This window comes from Mercenaria mercenaria, chromosome 11 (assembly GCF_021730395.1).
Source record: "Mercenaria mercenaria strain notata chromosome 11, MADL_Memer_1, whole genome shotgun sequence".
Classification (NCBI taxonomy): Eukaryota; Metazoa; Mollusca; class Bivalvia; order Venerida; family Veneridae; genus Mercenaria; species Mercenaria mercenaria.
Window position 1 is genome coordinate 39,413,582 of NC_069371.1, and position 23,980 is coordinate 39,437,561.

The 23,980-nt window shown below is 33.5% G+C and overlaps 3 protein-coding genes across 6 annotated transcripts; all 3 read right to left on the minus strand.

Annotated features, from left to right (window-relative positions):
* Nucleotides 1-2,519: 2,519 nt before the first annotated feature.
* Nucleotides 2,520-15,458, minus strand: LOC123530914 (fibroblast growth factor receptor-like). 4 transcript variants are annotated; one of them, XM_053517201.1, is made up of 10 exons: nucleotides 11,119-12,151; nucleotides 10,396-10,446; nucleotides 9,950-10,116; nucleotides 8,992-9,169; nucleotides 8,514-8,633; nucleotides 7,227-7,381; nucleotides 6,750-6,872; nucleotides 5,694-5,807; nucleotides 5,354-5,447; nucleotides 2,520-4,986 (listed from the first exon to the last, which is right to left on the minus strand). In XM_053517201.1, exons 3-8 carry the CDS (start codon nucleotides 10,052-10,054, stop codon nucleotides 5,793-5,795), a joined length of 696 nt encoding a protein of 231 aa, XP_053373176.1. In that variant the 5' UTR covers nucleotides 10,055-10,116; nucleotides 10,396-10,446; nucleotides 11,119-12,151; the 3' UTR covers nucleotides 2,520-4,986; nucleotides 5,354-5,447; nucleotides 5,694-5,792. The 4 variants fall into 4 exon arrangements, with proteins under 4 accessions (XP_053373176.1, XP_053373172.1, XP_053373174.1 ...); XM_053517197.1 differs by lacking the exons at nucleotides 2,520-4,986; nucleotides 5,354-5,447; nucleotides 5,694-5,807; ... (1 more) ...; nucleotides 7,227-7,381; nucleotides 8,992-9,169 and adding exons at nucleotides 12,187-12,223; nucleotides 13,578-13,686; nucleotides 14,231-14,790; nucleotides 15,131-15,458 and having other exon boundaries at nucleotides 11,119-11,320; XM_053517198.1 differs by lacking the exons at nucleotides 2,520-4,986; nucleotides 5,354-5,447; nucleotides 5,694-5,807; ... (1 more) ...; nucleotides 7,227-7,381; nucleotides 8,514-8,633 and adding exons at nucleotides 12,187-12,223; nucleotides 13,578-13,686; nucleotides 14,231-14,790; nucleotides 15,131-15,458 and having other exon boundaries at nucleotides 9,029-9,169; nucleotides 11,119-11,320.
* On the minus strand, nucleotides 4,854-5,787 carry LOC128546749 (tyrosine-protein kinase receptor Tie-1-like). Its single transcript, XM_053518040.1, has 3 exons — nucleotides 5,694-5,787; nucleotides 5,354-5,468; nucleotides 4,854-4,986 (listed from the first exon to the last, which is right to left on the minus strand). The coding sequence occupies exons 1-3, from the start codon at nucleotides 5,785-5,787 to the stop codon at nucleotides 4,854-4,856; spliced, it is 342 nt and encodes a 113-aa protein (XP_053374015.1).
* On the minus strand, nucleotides 14,971-21,294 carry LOC128546751 (uncharacterized). Its single transcript, XM_053518041.1, has 7 exons — nucleotides 21,258-21,294; nucleotides 20,763-20,867; nucleotides 19,248-19,341; nucleotides 18,675-18,871; nucleotides 18,095-18,233; nucleotides 16,461-16,690; nucleotides 14,971-14,984 (listed from the first exon to the last, which is right to left on the minus strand). The coding sequence occupies exons 4-7, from the start codon at nucleotides 18,868-18,870 to the stop codon at nucleotides 14,971-14,973; spliced, it is 579 nt and encodes a 192-aa protein (XP_053374016.1). The 5' UTR covers nucleotide 18,871; nucleotides 19,248-19,341; nucleotides 20,763-20,867; nucleotides 21,258-21,294.
* Nucleotides 21,295-23,980: the final 2,686 nt, after the last annotated feature.

The following is a 23,980-nucleotide window of genomic DNA, read 5'->3' on the forward strand; positions in this document are numbered from 1 at the left end:
AGTCAAAAAAAAAATTAATTATAACTTGCAAGCGGAACCCCTTCGGTTGCACGGGTCCAACAATTTTTCTTTGTGAATTTGGGTTTTGGAATTAAAAATTTAAAAAGGATTATATCATTAAAAAACTAAAAAAAGTACTTTTCCGAGCAATATTACCTTCAAGATAAATTTTTCCTTTATATAAAATAATAAGAAAAATCTTAATAAATCCTTAATAAACTTTTAAAAATCATTAAAACAATCTTTCTTCTTTTTTGCTTTTATAACCTAAGTTTAAATTCCTTTATAACATTTCAAAGGTTTGAATAATTTTTTTCTTTCTGCATTTCAAAAGTATTTAAAAATACCTGAAAACTTTTTTTGGATCTTTTTTATTTACTTTTCCAATCCGTTCTTTGTTATAAGTTTTTTAAATTTGTGATGATTTTTTTAAAAAAAATTTCTTGGCGCAATTTTATCGTTAGTAAAAATGGGAAATTTCTATGGAACAGCGCCAGCAACTGCACAAATAAGGAAAACTGGGAACAAATCAATGCTCTGAACATCCAAAAACACCTCTGTAAAAATAATCCATACTTACTCTCCCACAAAAATTTTTAACTTTTTCTGTAAGCAGCAGCTAGATTTGTTTAAATGAAAATTAATTTATCTATGTTTCTATTCCTTATTATTAGAAATTAATTTTTTTACCCTTTATATAATTAAACTTTTTATTTTCTAAAAAAAAAATTTTTTCAAAAACGCTAAAAAAACCCAAAATATTAAATTTTTCGCATAAACCCCTTTCCCTTTTCTAAAGCTTGTTTTTTTTTAAAGTCCGTCAATAACTTCTTCCCTTCTAAAAACTTTTTGGTAGTAGGGAAAAGTTCTTGTCCCTAAAATTAAACCCTTTACATTTCCTTAATTAAATCTTTAATAAGTAAGCTAGGGTTTTATTATTTAAATTTTTTAAAATTTTAAATTTTCCCTGTCCCCTTTGGTGAATCCTTTTTTTGGAAAATCTTTTAATTTGCTTAAGCGAACCCATCACCAATTTAAATTTTTTTTTACTTTTTGGTGTCTTTAAATCACCGTATAAATTTAAAAATAAACCGTACTTTTATTTAAGTTTTACAGCTTCGGGTTGGGGTTTATTTTTATACTAGAAGTTTTGTTTGTGATATTTAACAAACCAATCCTCAAATATCAAATTTAAAGATTTTGCGAAAAATATTTACATATCTTTTTTAAAATTCAAAAATTTTCCAAAAAACTCAGCCTTTCCTCATAAATGAAAAGGGACGTTAATTTTTTTTTTAAACAAAAATACAAAATTTTTTTTAAAAAACTTTTCCTCATCCACCCCTAAAAATTTCTGAAACGCCTTTTAAAATTTTTTTTCAAAAACTTCAGAACAATTCTCCAGTTTTTAAATTTTTAATGGAATAACCCCAAACATATTACTAAATATTCAATAACGTTTAACAATACTTACTCCTTATTTTTAAATTTTTTAAAAGGTTTCATATAACTAAATCACTGACCAAGTAACACAATACATTAAAAAATCACTCTTCGTTTTTCCCAAATTTCCTTTTAAAGGTTTGTGTAATTTTTCCTAATTCATCACCCAGTGATCCGGGGTATACTCTACCCCCCCTTTTCCCGTTTTTTTACTTTCGTTTTTTTTCCCAACCCAAGTTTTTATTTTCGTTTGAACGGTTTTAAAAACAAAGTTTTGCAATCTTTTCTCCAAATTTTTTTGATTTTGGGTTTTTTTAAATGGAAAACAATTTTTCTTCCCCAAGTAAATCTTTTAAAAAACCACGTCAAGCAAAAGTCGCGTTTTCCCAAAATACGCATCCAGTTTTGTTGACAGGGGGTCCGTACTAAAGGATTTCCTGGCCACAAATTTTACCTGGAAAGTTTTAAAACCTTTTTTTTGGTAATAAAGGTAAAATTTCTTTTTTAAATCTAAAAAACCTCTTTTTATAGTACTTTTTAAAAGATTTTTGCTTTCATTTTTCCCCACAAGACAAAAAGGAGCTTTTATCATTTTCTCCCCCTTTTTTGTTATAACAAATGGGGGTTTATATTATCAGTAAAACTTCTTTCTTCAAACAAAAAATTTTATTTTGAAAACCCCTTTTTAAACTAGTATTTAAAAAATTCTTAGTTGGTTTTTAAAAACCCGTGGGGTTTTAAATTGTCCGGCATTGACCATCCACCAAGGGTCAAAAGGTCAAGTGGGGTCAAAATGCCAAAAACATCATGTTTCTAACTACTAATAATTAATAGCAAATGGATGTTTTAACACTATTTATACACTCGGTCGGTAATACGTCGTACAAATAATTTCAATCGGTCTGCGCCCTAGTGAGTATAACTGCCCATCGTGCATAAATAGTGATAAAGCACTCTTTTGCTATAAATTATTTCTTAAATAAACAATCCATAATACTGTTATCTATATGAATTATCAATAAAAGTATATAATCGTCATATTATGGTGGCTTTGATAGATTAAAATGCAACAACAATAACGTTTTGAAACTGTTTATTATTTAAATCATAAAACAAATGGTTACAAAAAACGTATTTACATTTTCTAGTGAGTGATTGTGGTTTTGTTACGGGTTTAGTTTACGTTCTTTTAGCGTTGGAACAGCTTATCAATAATATCGCTGATGTCATATGTCAGCTTTCATTCCTATCTACTCCATATTTTACACGTATAAAATTAATAGTATTTAATTTATCTTTTGTTTCATTCTGGAGGTGAAAATAATTTCCGTGTTACGAGGGCACTTCAAAAATAACGTAGACTTTTTCTCTAGCTTTTATATACTTAAATGAAACGAAACAAGAAATATATCATTATAATTTGTAATCTTTCTACTAACTGCATTGCAAATTTAACATGATTATGATTACGCATTCAGGAGTTATGCCTCCTCGGAAACAGTCACTTACACGAACCCGGCGCACGGCGATTATATTTCAACGTTAACGACGTCGTGCCTTCATTGTGATCCTTTCATTAAGTTTGCAATAATTCATATTTATAAATTTATTTTATAGATTCTCATGAGCAATACTTAAGTCATTACAAGCTGTTTTGTTTTAATACTAAAATGTATGAAAACTTATGACACGCATCTCGGACAGGGTACTCAACGTGAGTGCTTGGTCTTTATGTGCGGCAACATACATCAATTTGGCGTTAATGTCCATTCGAAGTTTGTCTGTTTTCTCCCCCGTCTCCGCTGTTTTTAAGCAATTCTGGACAATTTGAGCATCGTTTGCACCACTCAAAGCTAACGACACAGATGACTGAAAATTGTTGTGGCGTCTGCTTCGTTAAATTATGATTTTCAGTTCCTGTTCGACATAACTAAGCAACTGTCTTATTATCTATGCGAGTCGATGACGACATTTCATGCAATATAAACAGTAATACACACTTAGTTTAAACGTTGTTTTCTTCCATCTCCCACGTCGGAATGGCACGATACTCTAGGTTCATGTCGCCCTAACGTGTTGTTGCTCTTTGGCCTATTTTGGGGCAAAAAAGTGTACTATTAGTGCGAACATTGGCAATCGAATTCATATCACGACAGATCAAAAAGCGACTGCGCCAGTTATGCGTAGCTATGGTAATAATAAAGGTCGACGCGCTTCGCCTATCAGCAAAAATGTTACAAAAACATGTATGACCAAATTACAGAAAGATTCCGAATTACAACGATATATTTCACATTATTATTTACACGATATGCAATATTTGACAGCAAAAGTCTACGTTATTTTTGAACAGCCCTCGTATCAAAGGATTTTATTGCATTTTTGTCATTCAAATTTAAACTACTGATTCAAAAGTATGTTTGATTTGAACAACATTAAAACATATTCCCAGGCGCCGTATATCGTAAAGTAGGTCCATCTCGAATACAAAATGCAGTAGACAGAACTGGAATCATTTTTAAAAATATGTAATGAAATCTTTACTTTCAGGACCTCAAAAGACAGTTTTTATTTTTCTGTAAGGGAAAGAAAGAAACTGAAAAATAGTATACATTTCATTGTGCCAGATTTGCAGAACAGAACGAGACACTAGAAAGAGAAATACAGTTATAATATACAAAAACAAAACATTTCATACACATATCCACGGCCATTGTTCATTGTAGGACAACTGTCAAACAGAGTACATGCTTAGACTAAGAAAGAATTGATAAAATATAAAAATATACAAAATTCTGCTCGCCTTAACACCAATTCACAATAAACTTCTTTGCATGCAAACACGAGAGTTTAAGCACACACGATCAGTACAGAGGATGACAGTGATAAGGCATTATATTCGCAACCAAGTAAACCAGAACAGCATCAGTAACCCACAATTTACAGTTAACACTTCTGCGAAATCAATTTGGTAACTCAAATTTCTCATTTGCTGACTTATGACTCGCTGTATTATAATTGCATTAGGTATGTTCCTTAACATGGTATACTCGTACATACTGTTAATGCTTTGGGTAATAAGATGTTATAGGAATTCCAGATATCCTAGTATACCAAATATTTCAAAATATGCTTGGCATGAAAAAGCCGTCAACTATTTTTTTAGACAAATTTAAATAAAACTATTACATTATGTAATAAATAAAATATAATAAACACATATAGGAGAAACAAAGACAATAAAATCACAGTAGAAGAAATCGCAGAATCATGTCACAGTTCAGAAAGAAGTTGCTACTGTATTATTTACAGCGGCTAAAGTCGTCGTTAAATCATTACTTAGGCACACTATACAGACGTTTATTACAGGTCCGATTGAAACAACATCAAACTGTTTCTTGAGTTCATTTCTACTTTCTGTAGTAGTAGTAGTCATCTGTTGGCGCAGCCACGAATATTACATCCAGTGTATTCCTTATCTCTTCGAAGCCAGGTCTTTTCTTCGGATCTTCTGACCAAGCCTGCTTCATAACACTGTACCATCTGGGTAATGCAAAGTTTTATAATATTATTTATTTAATCATTAAAGTCTAATGCGTTTGCCAAGTAGATATAGTTAACAACGATAAAACTATTACAAATGGAATACAAATATGATAAGCAGACATATAAGGATTTTGTGAGAGTTTGTCTTAACGTAATACATGCAATGTATATGGACGCCATTACACATTTGATAAATTGTATTAAGTTATTTGTAAATGGTAAAGCAAAGAAGGAGACGAAATTCATCTTTCATGTTTTGTAAAGATGATAGCAATTCACTACCAATTCCATGGAACTTGAAAATTATCAATTTTGCCAATTTTTTAAAAAAATAGCGTTTCAAAAGAATACATGTTACACTCACTTGTCATCACATTGCTCAGGTTGTGGTAGTCTATAACCGCCTTTCAGCTTTGCCGGGAGTTCTCGCCCTCTTATATTACCATATGGGCTATCACCTGCAATATATCTGAACAAACCTAGAGTTTGTTTTAAATAAATACATCACAAATAGCTTAAACATTATCTCCAATAGCAACATATTTAGTGCTTTTTTGTAAATGTTCTTGATGTAATGTATTACCGTTTATTGCATTGTTTTCTGATCATCAGTAAAAATGTCGCAAATAATCTGCCAAACTTATTTTTTTAGTATAATTCACTGTCCATTTAAACGTAAAAAGACCATGATATTAATATATTACCGAAAGAGAATATTTCCCAAAGCACAATTCCAAATGACCATACGTCACTTTTTTCTGTGGCACCAGCTGTGGATTTAAGACACTCAGGTGCCATCCACTTCAAGGAATTCTTACCTGCAAATGTAAGATAATAGATCAGGGGAATAGTCGATAAAATACCACATTAGAGAATACACAAAAGAGCTAAGAGTTTACAAGGCACTTCATTCTCCGTTTTATTTATGGCAAATACAAATTTTTCTAATGTCGTACGCCATCATCTTCGATATGCGCCGTACAGTTGGCAGTATTGTGTCAGTCACACTACACCGTACAGCGTTAACTGACGCCAAACGTATAGAAACATTAGAGCAGAAAGTTATCCAGTGACGAAAGGCATCCACCCGCTGCTGCTCGGTGCTCTCGCGATCGGGTTATGGGGCGCATATTTAACGCACAATGACTGCAAGATTAACGCACAAATATAGGACGAACAACGTTCAATTAACGGATATCACTGTACCAGTAACGGACTTGTACCGTGTAAAACGTATGCACAACGCTTGCAAAACTGACAAAACGTTCTTGTCAGTTATCGTCCGTTGAACATACGTTACATCCGTTGCAGTAGTAGTCCGGCCCTGACTTAGGTACATCGGACAAGAACGGATGCGAACCGGACAAGTACAGTATAGGGAACGCACGAGTTACGAACAAAACGCAAAGAGAAAGCACGAGTAACGAACAAAACGCATATCAGCGCATTTCTACCGTACATCTAATGGACAAATTTGTCCGGTGGTGTAAGTTCTAAACTTTGAACATAATCAAAACCTTTCACCGGATGAAATAAACGTCGCCGGACAACGAGCGCAGCCGCCGCATGAGAAACGGAAAAAAATCGCATGGAACAGACACGAACGGATTAACATTTTGCTTTAAGTTGGACGTCCGTTAACGCTATACGGTGTAGTGTGACTGAGCCTTATGGTAGCTGTTGGTGCAATGGCCGAGATTGCTCAATAGTGCCACTTAACTGAAACATTGTTGACCACGACACAGGAAAAAATAACTTACCCTTTTCTTTGCGTTTCCATCGGCATTGTCATTTTCATTAGGCTGTGGGCCAAATCCAGTGATCTTCGGGGCAAGATCAGAATCTAGAAGAATGTTGCGGGCAGCAAGGCGGCGATGTACAATCTGCAGCAATAAAGTCTGTATATTACAACTCAAACATATAACTACGAATCAATGAGTAATCTATTAACATTTTACTAAGATGTTGTGTTAAAACACACAGCAAAGATTCTTCAACATTTCTTTTTAAAAAGGAAACTATATAGGAATTTCCTACAAAGCAGACATCTGTCGAAAATGTGTTATAGAATTTTTAACTCCATCTACACGTTGTTCTAAAACAAGAATAAAAATGACATTCATGGCAACAAATTGTCATTCTTAAAAGGACGAATGTAACACTGTTATTGGACTAATATTATTTTTGAAAGTAAGCATCATACTAATAAAAATGTATCAAAATTAATCTTAACATGCCTTTCTCTGTGCAAGATAATCCATTCCACGTGCCACACCAAGTCCGAATCGCAGCTGCAGTTCTAATGTCTCTAAAGTCACATTATTTTTCATGGTCTCCAGGTAGTCTCGCATTTGTCCATTTGCGCAGTATTCATAGATTATAAATGGTCCAACTTAAGAAGAAAAAAATTTTGTTACATGAACTGTTTGACTGATTCATGAATGCATAAGCTCACCGAGTGATATTTATGAAATTAAGCTCGTTTATTCAATTTTAATTTAAAGTCTTGGGAGGATCATTGTTGAGTAAAGACCATACGGAAACATAACGAAACATATCTGCCTGGACAAGAGTTGTTATTCTCAAAAAAAATTAACAAGCATTAAAAAATGACAATATTCCAATAGTAAAAGCAAAATTAAAAAAAAAAAAAAACGAAGCCGTCCATACACGTCAGCAAACAAATTGATTACTGATTGAGCGAGTCTGTTCACAAAAGGTTATAAAATATACAACACCTCTCAAGCCCCTATACCACCTGCGCTCTATTACAACCGAGCGGAATAATGAGAATAAGAACCCGAAAATAAGTGAGATGGGAGAACACATACACAGATAAATATGCAAGATCGTTTTTTTTTTTCAGTAAAGTTCTATGTAATATTTTCAAAGATGTCTTTTGATTAAAAACTCTTACTCTCTACAGATGTTCTCGATGAGTATGACATTTCAATGTAAAGTTTTAAATTCTTTTTTGTTTTGTTTTGGTTATGTTTTGCATTTAAACAAATTATGTTATATCGTTAACTGTACAAAAGTAGTGAATAACTCCATCAAATGATCTAAAAGTTTGCTGAATAGAAACAGTTTTCCCATTATGCGCCCGTGTCTTTCATTTTTGTTTAGGGTTGGGTAGGGGGAAGATAAATGTATTTACTACACGTTTATCGTTGGTGTTCCCCTCAGTTAGGGGAGAGATCTGTGTCAAATCAGGCGCACAAAACAAATAACTGACAGTCAGTACTTAAACAGTGAGGTATATATTTTCTCTAAACTGCACTTATGAACAGAAATTACATCTATACAAGGGCATATTGTGGTCTATTCGCAAATTAAAGAATATGTATTTAAAAACGGTCATTCGAATTAATAATACAGCAGGTACTGTAAGTAATGTTAACTTCAAACTTCCACTGTACTTCAGGGCAATCGAGGGTAAAAAAAGATTTTTTATGCAATGTGTATCTGAATTGCCAGCTTGTAGAACAGATATTTATCTCAGTTAAAAAATCAAAACAACTTACCATCGGTTTCAGTGACTACAGCACCGATAAAACGAAGCACATTTTCATTCTGTCCTACCTCGATAGATTTAAAGTTTATCTTTGCCTTCATCAGTAGTTCGTCTTGCTCGGTGTAGTTCTCTAAAAGCAAAGTTCTAAGATCATACATAATTTACAAATGATATTGGTTAGCTTAAATATCGGAACATACTAAACATATTATAAACCTGTAATTAATTTGCATTTTTGTCACTAAATTGTTATAAAATGCATTGTTTTGTATAAAGAACATACGATAGACAGTCGGACAATTAAATTTTATGTTAACCCGAAGATCGCCGTTAAAGTCCCGATCACGGTCTTGGAGTTGTGTCATGTTCTACATTAATTCATAAAAGACTCTAGTTACCCCCCGAAATCAAGCGCTTTTTAAACAAACGTTCTTCTATACAATCAGTTTGAAATTTGAAAGTAGGACTAAATATTTAAATTTACGCACGTTTAAGAGTTTTTGCTACCGCTGTCGTATTTGATGATCTTAATTTGGCAAGATAGATATCGGCAAAGTTGCCAGATTTCAGCAACGACTCAAAAATGACATCATCTCGTTCCAAATGCCAATTTTGAATGTCCTTAAAATCCACTTCTTCGTACATATATAAAGAGTCAGTACTGATCTGCAATAGTCATAAAATAACTGAATAAAAATCATTTTTATGTATGTTTACTTTTGTTTTTACATATTATGCTTTAAATAGATTATCTGACCAATACATACACGCTTATAGAAGTGGATACTTACAATATTCTGAAGGAGTTGTCCCTCTTAAAATGAATGTCATTTGTAAAGAATAAACGTAATTGCAAAAGAAGTAAACAATTGTCAAAACGATGTTTTACCTAATTATCGGGATAAAAATCAAATACCTTGATAGTTTTTCTTTGTTCCTTATAACATATTTCTCGATTAAAAAAAAACCCATCATTTTACGGAAATAGCATAACGTTTTAATGCAGATGATAAAAACAAAACCGGAACTATTACGTTGTTTTCGACTTTATAACGTACTTCCTGTTTACGGACGTAAAGTTCCCGCGCTTTGTTAGTACGCTATTATAAGAAAAAAGTGCTACAAGAAAATCATTTGTTTGAATTTATTTTTGCTATTAATTGTTGAGAATGGCATGCAGGAAAAAGATAAAATCACTGGCTGTAGGTGCAGATGGGAATATCTGGCTCTCGGGTAACTGTTGACGCGGTAACTCGACAGGAGCCTCGTTACCGCTTAAACAGTCACCCTCGAGCCAGATATCCCATCTGCACCTACAACTAGTGAAAGAATCTTATAATATTATTTCCTTCTTCGCATATTTTTGTTTGAAGACTACTTGTGAACAAAATTTGTATTAAATACAAAAGCAGCTCGAGAATATGTTGCGATACAATGGAAACTTACATTCCTAGTTACGTAGTCGTTATTTCTTGCCCTCGCCCTTACTCCTGCCACTGATTTCTGATACTTTACTGACATAGCTGTCAAACCTCTTCGTACAGGCTTCATATGACCTCTCCTTAGAAGGACCACAAATACCGCAATGAGTATACCGATTATCACCAAAACACCTGCCAAAAAAACATGTATCTACTGGAAACCATCGCAGTAAAGCTAAATTTATTTGTATATTCATACAATGAGCAAATATTTGCAAAAGGCAAAAGGTGTTTCCTGACAACGGGCACTCAACCTGTAGGCAAAACCAAGGCGTATATATAATTAAGTATTCCATCCGATGTACATAAATCTAAATTCTCTGCCAGTTTACTTTTAGCGAAAAACCAATATTAATTTCATTAAATCGCGGATGTAAACACAATAAGCTTTAATAGTAATAAAATACTTACTGACAACAATTCCTGCAATAACACCACCAGCTAAGTAATTTGCTCTTGATGCTGGAATTAAAGAACGTTAAGCTATGAATCGAAATCTAACGACACAGGATACAAACCATTCGCTAACAGAAGATCAAAAATAAGTTCTTAAATGTATATTACATTGTAAACTAGTAACTTAAACAATCTAGTCGGCCAACCTGTTTCCATGGTTTCCCTTTATGCAACTGATTTAAATGAGGAATACACACGGAGTGCGTGACAAGAGATTATAAATACAAGGTCAACAATGTCTAAATAGAATAAGTATGTTAATATAAGAACGCAGCTCCCAAAAATAAGAAAAAAGTGAATGTGTGTGTTACGCATACACTTGTAATATATTTATGTAGCATTTTAAGTGACACTTCCTAGTGGTACTCATATTTATTATTTAAAATATGAAAAATTAGAACTAAGAAGTAATATATTATCTAATTCAGTTAAGAGCGTAGCAGAACATACTTAATGAATCGATCGTTTACTTGCAAAATAAATAGGAAAACCTCTGCGTGTCAATAATTGAACATACACGTCCAATTCGTAAGACCTTTGTGCAGAAGAACACAAACATGCACCATTAGATGGGTATATATGTATAATGCTGATGGCAAGATCAGACAGGTTTTAAATTTATAAGGCAGTGCGGCAAGTTCTGTGCCCCTGTATCCAAGTTTTAGCGAAATACTGTACTCTTTATCCGGTTCAAGTCCAACTAAATCAATGGATGTCCCTTCATTGTATACTTTCACATGTCTTATGCTTCCATCCGAATTAACTAAGATGATATCGATATCAGCTCGCCCATAGCAAGACGCTGTTTTAGGCAAGTCCCATACAAGTCGAACTCCTCCGGGAAGATTTTTTTCAACTCGAATGTTTGTAGGTCCAGAATCTAAACAAAAATGCAACTAAACGTATGATGTTTGAACACAAACTATGTTCTGACAGCAGTTACCTGTTAGCTATTATACTAGAAGAGAAGAAATACGGTAATATATCTTTAGTAGTTTCTTTTACCACTCTTACCTATTCTGGTACTTGCTTTGTTGAAGATTTAAACGAGGTATGATATCACTCTCATTGTAAATGTACAGGATCTTTGATTGTCCAATAAAGTAGGATGAAATTTTAAAAATATAAGGATCAAAATGTTCAGATGCAAGACACATGAGCCTTGTATGTGACTTATTTCAATTGCTTGATTAAGTACATGATTTAAACGATAAACAACACTTGTTGCAGAATTGAGATTAACCGTTGCTTTTGTTTAAAATGTCTAAATGTTTTGTATTACTACGTTTAAAGTATTGACCTTTTTGTGAGATTTTTTTGTCAGATATCTGAAAATTAATGCTTTATTTCCTTATGAATGCTTTGAAACTTAATTATTGACAGACTACATGCTACGGAAACACATGAGAATTTAATTGTTTTTACTAATTTTAACGATGAAAATCAAAAAGGGTTTGTAACGCTTTACTCGAGGTAAATTGTCACGATTATAAATATGTACATTTAATGCGCATTGAATACTAAATCATCCATAGCGCTATTGGTAGCGACAGCGGAAAACTTAGTTATTGCCGCGGCGGTCCTTTTTTAATTTCCGACGCGGTCATCTTTTTTCTTCTTGATTTGGCATTTTTAAAAATAGTTTAAAAACAGAAGCTCATATTCTAATGTTCATAATATGCCCAAACTTTAATATTTTTAGCCAAAATCTGGAGGTCAGTGCCTTTAAAGGGAGAGCATACTCACATTCTTCTAGACCATTCAAATCCGCTAAACGCGTTATCTGAAAAAGCAATAATCATGATAATGTTACGAAAAGCAAGAGAAAAAGGCAATCAAATCTTTGATGATATCCTTTGGAAACATAAAAGTAGACTTGGTCTGATCCACCATTAATCTGTTTTTGTGAGGTAATCAAATGCACAACAGACCTCATACCGAAGCAATGTCTTGAGCAGAACTCTTCTGTGGACACTCTAATATTCAATGGACACCATGTCCCGAGTGAAAGAAGTAATAACAAATTTTGTCAGTTACATAAAATTTAATGATTGGGGATAAATAATGACTTGAGCATAAAATGCAGTTTGGCAAAGTACTTGCAGATTAGGTGGAATCTTTGCAAATGCCGTAGACAATTATATTTTAAGTATTAGCCAGAAAATAACAGGAAGTAGAGGTGATCAAAACAAAAATATAGTCTCCTAAGGCTAACTTTAGAGATGAAGGGTTTAGAAAAGTACATAAAATGACTAGTCCAACTAATTTGACGCAATCCTAGGAAATATTGAGATAATTGTTTCATATGGGCAATATCCCCACTCGCGTCAAACACTTGAAAGACAAAATTAGTTGAAGCAATTTCTGAGGAAATTTTCATCGCTGCCAACGCTTTACATGCTATAGGCTTAAATGCCGATTATTTTACGCATTGGCCATAAATTCAAATAAAACTTACATGTATCAAAAGGGGATTCAATTCCTCATTGATTTATGTAAAAGTTATTAAATAATATCCAAAATTACGAATTTACTGGTGATTTAAACATATGTATTTACTGTACACGATTGACGTTTACCGCGTATACACGCCAATATGCGCAAGCGATAAAACCAATAACTTAACATGACTGTGTACTGTGATTCATCCTCCATAATTTTGGTCCTTCAAAGTTTTTACGTTTAGATTGCCAGTCACAAATATAAAACAATCTGAACGTCGAATTATTTTGACTAATAAAATGACATGATGAATTTGAAGCTCACTTGTATCAAGGTGGTCTAAGACTAAAACTGTAAATTGATGATTATATTTTAATTATGAAACGTAAGTGACATTACATTTGTTGAAAATTTCTTATAAAGAACAGCCTGTTTATAGACTTTGACGTCGATTCTTGCAGATCTATTTAAGTCTTCTTTCGGCACGAGAAACCAACAATTATCAACATCAAGCGTCTGTGGTACCAGAAAACACGTGTTCAAAACACAGTTACAGACGGGATCTGTTCCACAAGCCTAAACATGGATTCAAGAGTTAAAGAGCGGACACAAAATTGCTGACGGACGGGCAGACAGGCGGACACCGGCGTCATAGCATTATACGTCCGTACGGGCATATAAAAATGAAAACATACCTGCTTATCGTCTGTGAAAACTCGATTTATTTCGAATTTGACAATGCCATGTATGTTGGAAATAGCATTGCGAGTTCTCGCACCCTCATCATCTGTAAGATTAACATACCTGTTTAAATAAAACCAAATTAATAAATAATCTAATTAGAAAAAAATGAATAAGTTTGGGCCATTCTATGAAATAAATAGGCCACGTAAGACGTCGTCATACTGCTTACACGACGTTATAAACGTCACGTCTTTAATGTGTTTTGTAATTAGCTTAAATGCGCTGTAACTTTATATTGAAATAATATTAAATTTTAATGATGCCTTCAAGATTTTAAATTTGAAAGGAAAAATGTCATGAACATTTTTTTTGTCACTAGATTTTGTCTTTGGAACGACCCGTGTGTACTTTAGTGCGTGGTTTTCTGTCCGGCCCTGCTCAAGATTATTAACTCAAGGGTAATGGTGTTAATAATATTGTTTAGATACGAGCTAATACTCTTTCTGTCCAATACATTTTTGTGTTGCTTAACATCTCAGTTTTCATATGAAAAATAACAGGACATGTAGGCGATAGTTCAAGTAACACTGTAGTTCTTAAACAAATGTTGGATTGGGGACATGGCTGCCGTTAGAGTACTGCAAGTCTTAAAAATAGTACCTACTTTTTACTTCTTAGAACACCATCGTCTTGAAGATCTGCAAATTGTGTAGGATATTTCAGAACTAATTTCAGCAACTTATCATTGTCATAAATTTTGTTGACGAAGTGATTCTCCCAGTTTAAAACAATACGTGTTTTTGTCCCATTTTTAGTGGTCTGCCACATGTAACCCGTTTCCTGTATTGCACTTATCACGTGCATACCACCGTCGCCTATTGATATTTCTGACACATTCACTGGTTTATCCGAAAGAAAACCAGGTTTTGAAAGGATTATAGTAGAATCGTTGTCATATAGAACCAATCTTCGAGCAATCTTCGAATTGTTCGCCTTGTCGGATGCTTGCAGAAGAATTGAATACATTCCAGTTTGTGGAGGGTAATATGTTGGAAAATTTAAAGGAGTTGTTCTGTTTGTCTTAAATGAATATATTGGTTTCAGTGGTTCAAGTTCTATAGGATCGCCATGTATGTTAGGTTCCAACTTGAAGATCTCAAGGTAGTAGTAACCAATTCTGGATAAAGCGTCGGACCAGCCATCCCAACGAAGTCGAATCGGATTCTAATAAATATTTGTTCGAGTAAAGTGAGCATGGAATTATTAGAGCAGGTGTAAATCATTAGGGCTTAAAACAGAGATATACATATATACATGTACATGCATCTGAAATGTACTGAAAAGTCTAATATGCTAAGTACTACGTTAAATATTACACTGATATACAAACATAGCGGTCATTGTTTATAAATTATATTCTATACATAAACACAAACAATAAACCATTCGCATTTCACAAATCAAACGTGCATAAGTGCGTAAAGGATTATCGAAAATTTAAAAACGCATTTACGTCGTCATTGAGTTATTACCCATCAGGCTATTAGTTCAAGACTGAAATTACCTTTGTTATGTACGAAAGACCCGTGGTGACATTTCAACTTCATGAATTCACGATTTCTGCTTCCTGATTTCACGATTTCCACTTCATGAATTCACGATTTCACGATTTCCACTTCATGAATTCACGATTTCACGAATTCACGATTTCACGAAAAAACTTCACGATTTCTCGATTTCACGATTTCATGATTTCACGATTTCTTGATTTCACGATTTCCACTTCATGAATTCACGATTTCACGATTTCTGCTTCCTGAATTCACGATTTCCACTTCTTGAATTCACGATTTCACGATTTCCACTTCATGAATTCACGATTTCCACTTCACGATTTCACGATTTCAACTTCACGAATTCACGATTTCCACTTCACGAATTCACGATTTCACGATTTCAACTTCACGAATTCACGATTTCCACTTCACGATTTCAACTTCACGAATTCACGATTTCCACTTCACGAATTCACGATTTCACGATTTCAACTTCACGAATTCACGATTTCCACTTCACGAATTCACGATTTCACGATTTCCACTTCATGAATTCACGATTTCACGATTTCAACTTCATGAATTCACGATTTCAACTTCATGAATTCACGATTTCCACTTCACGAATTCACGATTTCACGATTTCCACTTCATGAATTCACGATTTCAACTTCATGAATTCACGATTTCCACTTCACGAATTCACGATTTCCACTTCATGAATTCACGATTTCACGATTTCCACTTCACGAATTAACGATTTCACGATTTCAACTTCACGAATTCACGATTTCCACTTCACGAATTCACGATTTCAACTTCATGAATTCACGATTTCCACTTCATGAATTCACGATTTCACGATTTCCACTTCACGAATTCACGATTTCACGATTTCAACTTCACGAATTCACGATTTCCACTTCACGAATTCACGATTTCACGATTTCAACTTCATGAATTCACGATTTCCACTTCACGAATTCACGATTTTACGATTTCCACTTCACGAATTCACGATTTCACGATTTCAACTTCATGAATTCACGATTTCCACTTCACGAATTCACGATTTCACTATTTCCACTTCATGAATTCACGATTTCAACTTCATGAATTCACGATTTCCTCTTCACGAATTCACGATTTCACGATTTCAACTTCATGAATTCACGATTTCACCATCGTGAAATCGTGAATTCGTGAAGTGGAAATCGAGAATTCGTGAAGTGGAAATCGTGAATTCATGAAGTGGAAATCGTGAAATCGTGAATTCATGAAGTGGAAATCGTGAATTCGTGAAGTGGAAATCGTGAATTCATGAAGTTGAAATGTCACCACGGGTCTTCGTTATGTCCTCTCCTACATCAATCGGTTTTTCTCCATGATTACATCTGACTGGTGAGTAAGGCTCAGAACAGTGCGTTGGTGCTATGAAATCAAACTTGAATTCCACAGTTTTGCTGGTAGATTGGCCGTTGTATATTTGTTTTGAGTAATACCTATTGTTATTCCTGTCATATAACTGACGGTAGCCACCGCTCTTAGTAGAATATGTCACGGTAAAGCTATGTAGAATGAAAATGTATTTTGTTAGATTATAGAGACAACCATCAGTATATATAACTGAATTTACCTAAGTAACACTCTTGCTTTGAATCATCTTTTTGATTAAAACAAATTTTATCTATCCAGGGGAAATATTTAAGAATATCTATTTCTCTGACAACTCACGTCTTTATAAACAATAATGGAAATGAAAGATAATAGAAGCTGCTCAATATATAAACAGTCTATGGATTGCACATATCTAAAATGGTATTTGTCGGAAAGTTACCTCTAGCGCTTATTTCAATCATATAAAGGTATGCGAAAAAATATGAGACAAATCGCGAAGTTGTTAAATTTTTAAAACGGCTCTGTATACGCTGCTGTGGGGTTTAGTTTCAAGAGGAATTTTTTTCAGGGTGTGGCTTTTTCTAGTGGATCCTTTTGTGTTTCACAATCCATTACCCCTTATGAGCATAATCAAACTGAGTGTGCTAGTGCTCTGCCTAGTTACCCAGATGTGCACATCTAGTATGTGCTTCCAAAAAAGATTTTCTTTCTGTCATCACAACACTCTTTAATCGCAATTAGCCACCGTAAATTTCCCTTACTTGGACTATGTGTTGATATTTTTGCAGGTAGTTTCGGATTTTGGAGTCCATTCAATGCATATTTTATCAAATCCGTGCTAGGAGTTTTGAAGTATTGGGTATTTCATCGATGTAGCTCACTACAGATCTGGAGCGGTCTTCTGTGCATGTCCGGAAGTGATCATCAATCGGAGCGCACGACAATAATACGCAAATTATTGAATGTTCATACGCATTTAGTGTGAAATATGTATAATATACTGACTAAAAGTTAGGGCAAGGATTACCATGGTTACAAATATATATACATTAAAGATACTCATCATTCAATCGCTTGAATTAGTTTCGTGTACATATTCAGATAAACGAGTCTGCAATTATTTTGCTTGTTTGCTACTCGTACATATAACTAATAAAAGGTTGAATTGATCAGTGGACGGTACGTGTAAATCTTGCTGTTGGCCGTTCCAAATCGGGTCCCACTCTGCTATTTTAATTGTTCGCTTTCATTTTCGATGTGTGTATGTTTTGCTTTGTCTGTTCTTTTTGAGGCTTTTTAAACACTCTACATGTATAAATTGTCTCATTTAAAGACGGCTAAGATCTCATAATTTGTAAGCTTACTTTGCCTTTAGTTAAGAGTTTACTTTTTTATGAAAATCTTGGGTGTTTTCAATTAAAGTTGCAAGCTCCCCTTTAAATCAAATTCGAATAAAGTATTCAGCCAAATGTTTGTCAAAATTTCAAAAATCATAGAACGGTTATGGTATTAGTAAATATTTATACGTAAGCAACTTGAGGTGACTCTGGTGTAAGCATTTCTGTCCTACTTACAAATCGTCGTGTTCAATATTTATCTTGTAATTTTCTTCAATAATTTCACATGGGGCTGCACTTGTCTTTGGTGACATGTCAGATATCCCGCTGCACTTGTAGTTCGTATCAAAAGCAACGTGTCTTCGATCGTGATCATCTTAAAAATTCAACATAAACAAATCATGTGCAAATTGAAGTGTATATCGCTAATCTAACGATAGCAAGATTGAAACAAATTATCATTGCTAAATATTTTGACAGGTGACATCAGCTTCGTTGTTTTGGTGGATTGATTAAAGAAAGACAATCACATGCGCGTCTGTGAATATTTTACCAACTTTAAAAATAACATAGTAGTCCTACTTTTCATTCACTGGGAGCAACAAATATGTCTCGTGGAATATATAAAAATGAGGTACTCTTCCATTCAACTTTATATTGAAATTTTCATGATTTGTCAAATTGTAATCGTTATGTATGCTGATCATTGCATCTTAAAATCTGTTTAAGGCTATTCAATTTTTTAAACTACAAAGCAAACTTTTGAAAAATATCTGCAGATCTATATTTATATTCTGACGTAATTATACAAAACTACCTGGTCTTGGAAACTTAGTGTGTTTGACATGGATACCACTGTAAACTATCCCAAAACCATGAGAAGAAATGTAAGACGGTGGTGGTGGCAAGTTTGGAATTTGTGGATAGTGGGACCTCATAGAAAACTTTGCATAATTGAATAATGCCTGGTTACACCAAACCGTATCCGTTTTCTTACCGTCTGAGCATGGCATGCTTAAATGAAAAATAGTATACATAATGTGGGTAGAACGGCGAATATGATAGCCTTAGGTTTAGCAATAATAACCGGTAATAAAATATGTTTTGTGAAGTTGTCTCTTCAATGGTCATATTTTTACAGTACATACTCTAAGTTCGTCCCCATTTCAAACAACAAACACAGGAAATGATGACTGTGGAAAAGAAGTTTGAACGAAAGTGGTACTTTATTTAATTAATTATTTAATTTTGTTGAAAAGATGAAAAGATAAAGCGTCTCTCACTCTCTCTCTCTCTCTCTCCCTCTCTCTCTCTCTCTCTCTCTCTCTCTCTCCGAGCATTCAGGAGTAAACAATATGGAATTATTATCAGTTAATATACTGATGTATACCTGAAATAAAATTGTTGCTTTTGGTCCGTTCGTCGTATTTTTGCTAGTGTGATCTCACATTCAGAAATTACAGGTGGGTTATTTTCCCTTGAAACTTAAAGAAAACAAAAACACATTTTAGTTGTCTGTATAACGTTTGTACAAAAATAGAAAACTACCTACAGGTCTTTAATTTAGGAACTTTACATACAGTGAAACACCGCTTGTTCGGCCGTCAATGGCTCGAGCACCTCGGGCAATTCAAGAGGTCCCCGGCCTGTTTATGTACTATTTACTATGTTTGGATCACTCTTAAGCATGGAATACTCGAGCATGTTACTTTCAACTAAAACAATTGGTATTTACTCTAATATTTGTGTAGAGAAGTCATATATTTGCTCTGTACATAATAGTTATACATAATGGCTTACGAGTTATAATGGCTTTGGCTTTGAAGTGGCTGTTACGTATATAAGATATATTAATTTATTTCTTTTTTCTGTAATTGTTTTATCATTGTTATAGGTTTGAATGTTACATAGAAATTATGATTAAACCCATTCTTTTTATTAACTCCATTTAATGCTTTGACGGTAAAAGCTTATATGCAACACTGAAATTATTTTGATTGAAACAGGAAATAATGTTAACATGAGAAAGGGTCAAGGCCGACAGTGTTTCAGTGAATGGTGACAATATTGCAGTCCCGCGAAAAGCAATATGATGTTTGATCTTTTACTCACAAAAAAAAATTGAAAACATTTTAATGCGCAGATTTCAAAACATTCTTCAGAATATGTTGCAGTTAGTTCAAGTGATAAAAGGACATTTGCTATGAAATTAAGTCATTGCAAATTGTGAACAAATCGCGGTATCTTTGGAAGTAATAACCTGTTAAGAATGGTGTTTTGCATTGGTTAAAAACAATGAGCTGACAGTATATCTCCGATTTCTGACAATAAAACTGTCCAACGTAAAGCGATGAAATATATATCCACTCTACCGGAAAAGAATGGAAGCATTTTAATGCACAAAGGTCGCAGAGTCATGGAGAAACTGTTTGAGAAAAAAATCAACAAGTTCCAGTTTGGTAAAGACATAATTATACATCATTACAGAACTGCTTAGTATGAGTTGTGAAAAAACTCCCCGTTTCCTTGGTTTCTTTGAGTGACTTGTTAATGTGTTAGTTTTTATAATACGATTAAAAATAGTACTTGTAAAATAGTGAGAAAGTCTATCATTTGTTAAATGGAAGCTTTGCATCTGAAATAAAAAATGAGGAATTGTTAAATGTTCATTTCTAAAGTTATTTTTTCTTAAAGTAAAACAATGAGAATCTCTATGTAAATATCGTATTCTTTATACTGACTCGAAACATTCAATAAACGGGACTTACCCGTTTAATACATTTGTTTCTTGTAATATATTGAAAAACATGGTGAGGGAATCCAGCAAAATACGCTCTAAAACAAGTATCCTTAATTTCCGATGAAGAATAAGAATAAATCACTATCCAACTCATCTTCTACTTACATGAAAGACATCCCCTATTTGAATCATCAAAGCCATGAAAACAGCTACATTGATATGGGTTGCTACATGTTCCAGGATAACATGGGGCAACATGAGAACACAACTCTACAAATACAACAGCACATGATGCAGTTACTTGAATAAATATTGTTTAAGTTTAAGCAATCTACCGGTATAGATCGAAATTCTTAAATCAACGAGTGATGTTAACTAGGCTGACACTGAAAATTGATATATTAAGATATATTAAGTAATCTGAAATATCAATTCAAATTTAGTATCATTTAAGAACTACAAAAAATATGAGAAGCAAACCAAAATCAAAGCATTGAATACATTCCTCTTTTCATGTTTTTAACATATGTTTACATTTTTTCTCAGTAAGACTGTAGATGCAAACACTTGAAGACAAGACTAGGTCAGCCTGTACAAATTCACAGTAATTTTACAAAAAAAAATATCAAGCTTGCGGACCTTTAATTCAAACATACTTACTTATTGTACATTGTTGTCCTCTGAAGGAAGATGGACATTTGCAAATTGTCAGGACCTACGCAAGATCCACCATTTACACACGGGTTGTTGCATATGGCTAAGGAAAAGCAAACTATGCAATGTTATATTCTAAAGCTGTGTTTTCATTTATCCAACTTACTACACTTCATAAGATGTCATACAAAACACTTTATTATTTTGTTTTCTTTATTATACGGTTGTGTCCATAAAAGGGATAGAAGGCTCAAATTTATTAATAGACGGTAACGAATATCCAGACATACTTGAATTGTGTTATTTTCTTGCTATGGTGAAGAACAGATACTTATTTAAGAATAAGATGCAAATATTTTAGGTTTAGACGGATATAGACTGCATAAGGATTTCTTGCAAATCCACAAATCGCTCTAGTGATTTTTAGATACATGGATTCAGTTCTATAATATTTTTATCATGTTCATCCAATAGTTAATGGAATTCCGCTTAAGCCGGAGCTATGAGGGGTGATGGGTGTTGCACATTTCATTACCTCTCATGAACAGACTCAGTCAAAACCGAGCCTGCAATGGTTTTTGTTTTGGTTTTGTTCTATGCTTCCAAAAAACCTTCTTATAGATTTACTGGATAATTTGCAAAAAAGAGCTCAATATGGTTTTACCCGTCTAAACGTTCAAAAATAGCATTCAATCCTTATATTTACATTTGTAGAGTAACTTGCCACAAGAATTGAATGTTTGCCTTACATAAGTATCAGAAAATTAGAAAAAAGCCAGGATATCGATTTTCAATATCTAAATAGAACAGCCGCGCAAACCCAACCACGTTATATTGTAATTCGTCTTCCGATAAAAAGATAGTTCCTGAATTTTATTATTTATACTTAAATCCAGGAAAATCTTACAGTCGTATTGATTCAGTTCTAACCGTCAACTAAATTAGGTCAAGCTATAATTTTATGTCTTTTTTGAAATGTTTTGGTGTAAAATTTGGAACGATTTTTTTTTCAAACGATGCCTTTAAATGACATCAGAACGCGCGTACAATCTCGCGGAAAGGCAAATCAGTGATTTTATTGCACCGATGTCGTTTTTAAAAGAAACATATTACTTTTATACAAAACATTCAATGAATGTTAATATTGTTGGAAAGGTTTTACCTGATTTATTTATAGCCTGGTTTCATTTATTTAATAACAATCACTCGTATATTGTACATGGCCTTGTTAAAGATGCCACTTTGATATTTTGATACAATTTACTCTATATCTAAAGGACCTAAAAGAAATGCATGACATTAAAAATGGAGATTGAACACACTCTTTGTACCTTATTGAAGGTATTGTTTTGCTATATATAAATTTCAACTCACGTGTCGAGCACTGGAAGCCTGTCCAACCGCGACAACATGCCTGAGAGTAATGTGTATAGGGTCTGTAGGTTGTACATCTACTCCAACCCCTAAAATAAAAGATGTTTTGTATCATATATGTAACGGGAAAATTTCAAACAATATAGTAAATGAAAACGTCCACTTATTTCATCAACTTTAATTATGAAATCGACTTTATGATGCTGTACTAACAAAATATTTTAAATTAGAAAATTGTACGACGACAGGATAACATGTTTAAAGAGATCTCGAGACCATGTCCTTAAGATTTGACAATAAATACTTTACACGATTCCGTGTAGGCGGGGACAGCTATTATGTTTTCAATTCCTGGAAAAGATATATCTTAGAGAATTAGAACATACACTCATTATTCTTGCTTTTCTTACGGAAGTATGTAAATCGGAAGTAATATGTTTGCGAGGGCAAGTACATGTAGCAGCAAAATTACTTTACCATGTTCCGCAATGCCTGTATGTCCGCGTATACCGTGTTTCAGAATAAGTGCAGTAGTTTCTGGAATAAAAGATATCCACATTACATTTCCTGCATAAAACGACATCTGGGCGGTAGTAATGACTTAGATCTTTTTTCAAATTCCTTGTATTTATACGGGGAAAAATAACATTACAATTAATAAGCAACATATGTGCATATGTCTGAAGAAGAAGTCAATGACATAAACAAATTATATGCGATTGTGCAGTTTGACCTTAATAAACAAATCCTTCTAATTTGACTGAAAATCTACATTGTATAAAATAATTTGAAATAACAATGTGAAAATTTTCATAAATAAGGTGTCATACCTTATTTAGTAACTCTTCAAAGTATCTTCTCTTACAACTTATAAACCAATACAACAGCAGCATTTATGTGGCGTGTGCCCGCCAATAAATGCCGTTCCGTACTTGGGCTCAGTGTCGTTATAATTCCTGGTCATTTTGGATCAAGCGGTCCATATAATGATTTTTATAATAGAATCAACCGGCACAGAGGACGGCAGGGTATTACATATATCATTACCTTTTTTGAACAGACTTCGCTAAATCGTCATTATAAATACATTGAAAGCGCAAAAGTTGGGTACATTGGTTTTTACCAAGAAATCAAAATATTTACTTTTAATAACCTATTTTAAAGTTTTACCTGGTTTAAAATCGCATAATTATTAAATATTAAATAGTACACTATAAAAACGAAAGTCAAACTTTTGAATCATTAGCAACTAAAAGCGTCTTTGAATGTATTCAACTCATGCGGGGTTGGTTTACAGCAAAGAAATACAGTGGGGTCTATGAGCCAATGATGCTATCAGTTAGTGACGCTAAATG

Coding starts and splice junctions, on each gene's coding strand:
- LOC128546751 (XM_053518041.1), bottom strand. CDS start 18,870: ATGCCATGCTCAGACGGTAAGAAAACGGATACGGTTTGGTGTAACCAG. Junction 18,234..18,674: donor CACTAAGTTTCCAAGACCAG/GTAGTTTTGTAT, acceptor TGAATTTTTAAG/ATGATCACGATCGAAGACAC. Junction 16,691..18,094: donor AATATTGAACACGACGATTT/GTAAGTAGGACA, acceptor CATTCTACATAG/CTTTACCGTGACATATTCTA.
- LOC123530914 (XM_053517197.1), bottom strand. CDS start 14,592: ATGTATTCAATTCTTCTGCAAGCATCCGACAAGGCGAACAATTCGAAG. Junction 13,687..14,230: donor GGTGTTCTAAGAAGTAAAAA/GTAGGTACTATT, acceptor TTATTTAAACAG/GTATGTTAATCTTACAGATG. Junction 10,117..10,395: donor TATTGCAGGAATTGTTGTCA/GTAAGTATTTTA, acceptor TTTTTTTGGCAG/GTGTTTTGGTGATAATCGGT.
- LOC128546749 (XM_053518040.1), bottom strand. CDS start 5,787: ATGGCACCTGAGTGTCTTAAATCCACAGCTGGTGCCACAGAAAAAAGT. Junction 5,469..5,693: donor TTGGGAAATATTCTCTTTCG/GTAATATATTAA, acceptor AACAAACTCTAG/GTTTGTTCAGATATATTGCA. Junction 4,987..5,353: donor CCTGAGCAATGTGATGACAA/GTGAGTGTAACA, acceptor TGCATTACCCAG/ATGGTACAGTGTTATGAAGC.